General features: G+C 35.9%; 1 protein-coding gene across 2 annotated transcripts in view; it reads left to right on the top strand.

Moving 5' to 3' along the window:
* Positions 1-2691, top strand: part of pcp4a (Purkinje cell protein 4a) — a 20060-nt gene extending 17369 nt beyond the window's left edge. For both annotated transcript variants that reach the window (XM_037979147.1, XM_037979146.1), the window contains exons 4-5: positions 615-647; positions 1557-2691. In XM_037979147.1, coding sequence (XP_037835075.1) covers positions 615-647; positions 1557-1687 — 164 coding nt within the window. In that variant the 3' untranslated portion in view covers positions 1688-2691. The remainder of the gene's footprint in view (positions 1-614; positions 648-1556) is intronic.
* Positions 2692-4554: the final 1863 nt, after the last annotated feature.

A 4554-nucleotide genomic window follows, 5' to 3' on the forward strand; every position in this document is an offset into this window, starting at 1 on the left:
TGATAGGGAAACATCAGACAGGGAAATGTGACTGCGGGGAAGATGAAACAGTGGAACATGTTTTTTTGAGTTGTAGGAATTATTTGATGCAAAGAAATAAGTTAATTAGAAACCTTAGTAGCATGAAAATGAAATTTGATATTGTTGATTTATTACAAAAAGATTCAAGAAGTAGAGGATATGAGGCCTTGTTTTATTTTTTAAAGCAGTGTAAGTTGTATAATAGGATATAGTTGTTTTTTTTTTTTTTTTTTTTTTTAGTCATGTGGTCCACACTCCTTACCAGTTGGTGGCGGTAATGCTTACCTAAAGTTTCTTGCCAACCGCCATTAAAACTCAGCTAGAAGAAGAAGAACACCTCCCTGCCGGTTCATTGTTGTTTGTTGTTGCTGTGCTGTTGTGTCTGTCCACGATTCCTCCTTGCCTCGTCTTGCTTTGTGATCTTTGTTATAGTTAGTTTTGCTGCCACGTCAGCCTTTTGTTTTCTCCTTTTATTATTTAAATAAATCAGTTTTTGTTTTAAAGATGAGTCTGCATCTTGGGTTCGCCTTGCTGTCACCACGTTATGACAGAAAATATGTGGTATATTTTAATTATTTCTATTTTTATTCAAGGGATGCAAGGTCAACAGAAGGTTCCATCTAAACGTAAGTAGGCCTTTTGGAAAAATCGCAGGTAATCCTAGAGTGCACGTCTCCACCTCACCACAGCAGGTCAGCACAGGGATGCATGGATCTCTGCACAGCACCATCTACAACATTTAAACGTTTGGAGTCAGTCACACTCAAGATGGCCGCAAACCATATTGAGCTAAGGTTTAGTGTGGTAGTAGCTAAGCATCATCCCCAACAAATACCTCCAAAAAGACCCATTGCTCAATAATTCTACTTTAAACTTTGGCATTAACTGTTGGTGTCAACTCTGTCTGTGTTAGCAAAATATCTAATGAACCACGAGGTGGATTTTAATGAAACTATTTAAACACAGTTTGAGTCAACACCTTGTTAATGTTTGAACAGGAAAGTTTATGTTAGGTTTAAAAAATGCCTTGTGAACAAACCCCATTTCAGCTGTATTAGTTAATGGGTAAAATACAATACCCAGTGATTATGAGAAGCTGCAAAGTCTCGACCCACAAGAGGCAGAGATAAACTGAAATAATGGTTAACCAATTGACTAACTGGAAAAAAAGACAAATTAGTCCCAAACTAGTGATTAGTTGCACCCTACTAAACATATATCTTAACAATAACAATTTAACAGCTTTGGCTTTGTATGTTTGTATATTATCATTTCCTATTCAGCACAAAACAATGGGCCAATGGCAGTAGATATCCAAGAAGCTGAGTAAATAGCATTGTTTCTTCGTGATACCAAACACCAAAAGTGCCACGTTCTGTGTTTTAGTTATTTTATTTTATATATCTAAAACTTACCCAAGGTACAGAGCATAGCAACCTGATATACAGAAAATTTTTACTTTACAGAAACAAATGAAAAATAAACTTTTTTTTTTGCTAAAATCCGGTCTCTTCTTTTCCTTCTCCTCTCCCCAGATGAAAAGAAGAACAACTTCCCCCAGGACTTTGACATCGACATGGACAACCCAGAGACAGAGAAGGCAGCGGTGGCCATCCAGTCTCAATTCAGGAAGTACCAGAAAAAGAAGCAGGATGTGAAGTCATAGAGCGGACACTGTCAGACGGGTCGCCCTCCTCATGTGCGCCGGGTCCTGCATGTCAATCAAACTACACTGTCATAAATCTAGGAGAAAGAAGGCTTGGGGTGGTGGTTGAGGGGTTCTGAAGGTGGATGTTGGAGGTTTGGCTGAATAGTATATTTGTGAAGGTCTGTGTATTCATAGGGTTTCTTTTACAGAATAATAAACTGTCTAACTCTTAGTTTATGTGTTTAGAATTTCGCAAATTTGGTTTTCTACTTCAACAACACTTTAAGCTCTTTCTGCGGTAAAACTGATCAATTGTTATGGAGCCACATGTAGGGTAAACAACTAAGCAACAAAAATTAAGTCAGTCTGCTCATAAGTTATGAAACACATCTCTTGAAGTTGTATAAAAACATCACTGGCATCACAGAGTTGGCTCACACAAGTTTACTGTACAAGAACAGACTTGAACACGCATGCCCACACACATGCATAAACAGAGAAATAAAATTTAAAATGTCAAGGAGTGATTTGCTTTTCATCATTTCCCTTTGCGTTATTTAAATGAAGGCAACTCTGCACAGGACATTGCACCTCTCTTTTAAATAAAATGCATTATTAACACAAACAAACTGGAATCTATCAAATAAATATGATTTAAACTATTTTAGAGCTGTTCCTGCAATATCAGCCTCTGTAATAAAATATTGTGATCAACTGTATCAAATGCAGGACACGTATGGACATAAGTCCACTGTCTGAGGCCATAAGAATATCATTAGTGCTGTTTCTGAACTACTATGAGCTCTAAACCCTGACGGAAACTCCTCAAATAGATTATTTCCAACCAGATGTTCACACAATTAATTTGCAACTATTTTCTCAAGAGTTATGAGATGAATGGGAGATTAGTTATAGGTCTATAATTGGCCAGATCTCCTAAATCAAGATCAGGTTTCTTAAGTAAAGATTTAATTACAACAACTTAAAAGTTCTGTCATACATAAACAGTTATTAGAGACAAATTAAGCAGATCCAAAATTGGGATATTATTTAAGGGAAATACCTCTTTGAACAAACCATCAAACCATCAACATTTAGGACCAGGCTTTGGTCCCCATAAAGACTACTGGTCCTGACAAGGTAGGTTATTATACCAGAAAAGGTCCTGAAAAGATAACAAAACCAAGTTTTCTCGTTTTCTCTCTCTCTCTCTCTCTCTCTCTCTCTTTCTCTCTCTCTCTCTCTCTCTCTCTCTCTCTCTCTCTCACACACACACACACACACACACACACACACACACACTTGTATGCTTAAGAGTAAGAGGCAACAAAGGTGTGGCTATTTGCAACAAATACCTTTATAGTCTTCTTTGTGCTCATGTTCCAACAAGCTCTGCATTTACTTTATGATAAAAAATAACTTATCAGTCTATTTAAGCTCAGTGCCACAATAAACTAATTATTAGTTCTCTCAGTGGCTCTACTTTGCTTGGTTCTTGTTATCTGGAAGAGTGTACTGTACAACCGTTTGTAATTTATCCTCAATAAATAAAAGGGTTGAATATTAAAACTTAAGAGTAAGGGAGATTGGAATGAGTGTTAACTTGAAAGAGCAGAATATTTAGACCAAAGTATCAGGTAGCAGCCATGTCACCATTTAATTTTCATGCTGCAGCAGACATGCAAGTGTTTTGCATACAGTTAGAGCGAAGCTCCGGAGAGAAAGAACACAAAGAACAGTCAACAATCTAATGAAAGTACTTTAGAAAATACAGCTGAGTATAATTCTGCTGTCTAAAAGAATATGCTTGGTTTTGTTTTTTCAATTTAAAGTAGTACAAAAGTTGTAATCTTAATGAATTTGTTTTGTTAAAATATCCAGCAGATTTATGAATACTTTAAACATAAAACAAACCACCTTACTAGGCGTATGAACCAGTGTTATATCTGTGCATAAAATACAACAGATTAATGAATAAGTTTTAACTTGTATCTGTAGACACTAACAAGCTGATATAAAAATGTATCATCTGTTCCTTTTTCTTTAGTTGCATTTACAAAATATACAAGAATTAACAGAGTTTAGAAAATATGAAATTGTATTTTTGTAGCCACAAACTAATTCTCAAAGACGTATTAACTAAGAACTTGTCATTTGATAATAAAGGTTGATTCATCTACCAAACCTTCTGTCTGGTCTTTGTTGAATCTTTTCTGTTTCTAAAAGGCCAGAACTTTTAGGCCTCCATTTCTTCCGTTCTCCTCAGTGAGCCTGAAAGCTCTAGACCAGGTCTTTTCAACAGGTGGCTCATGGACTAGATATGGCCCTTTTAAAATTTCTTTGGCCCCCATGAACCTGCAAGAATCCCAAACTTTGTCTGAATATAATGTTAAAAATATACACACCAGAGCTATTTCCATACTTTCAGAGTCATATTAAACTAGTAGAAGTCTCTCTCTGTCAAACAGATACTCTTTGATAAACAATGACAACACAGAAGAGTCGGGTGGGTAAATATGCGCATCTGTAAGCAGTTGTTTAATTAAACCATCCACTGACCTGTGCAAAAGCCTGCAGTACAAACAGAAGAAAAGTTAGATTAACTAAGCATCAAGATGTCTCTTTCAAAGCCAAAAGAAGAAAAAATAGATTTTGAAATGTGACCGTTTGAAAGCAAATGGACTAAAAGTATTTTTTCACTTTGTCATCAGCAACCAGTTTTTAATGATGTGTTTATACATATTTATTAATAATTGTGTTATTGTAAGTCATTGATATGGCAGTGGAAGCCATCTTAAATTTGATTGATTCAAAAGATAGTCAGATGTAGATGTAATCCAATGATTACTTTCTCTTCTCGAACTGTGGCAGCTTACCATAAATTA

The sequence above is a fragment of the Kryptolebias marmoratus genome, linkage group LG13 (genome assembly GCF_001649575.2).
Source record: "Kryptolebias marmoratus isolate JLee-2015 linkage group LG13, ASM164957v2, whole genome shotgun sequence".
Lineage (NCBI taxonomy): Eukaryota > Metazoa > Chordata > Actinopteri > Cyprinodontiformes > Rivulidae > Kryptolebias > Kryptolebias marmoratus.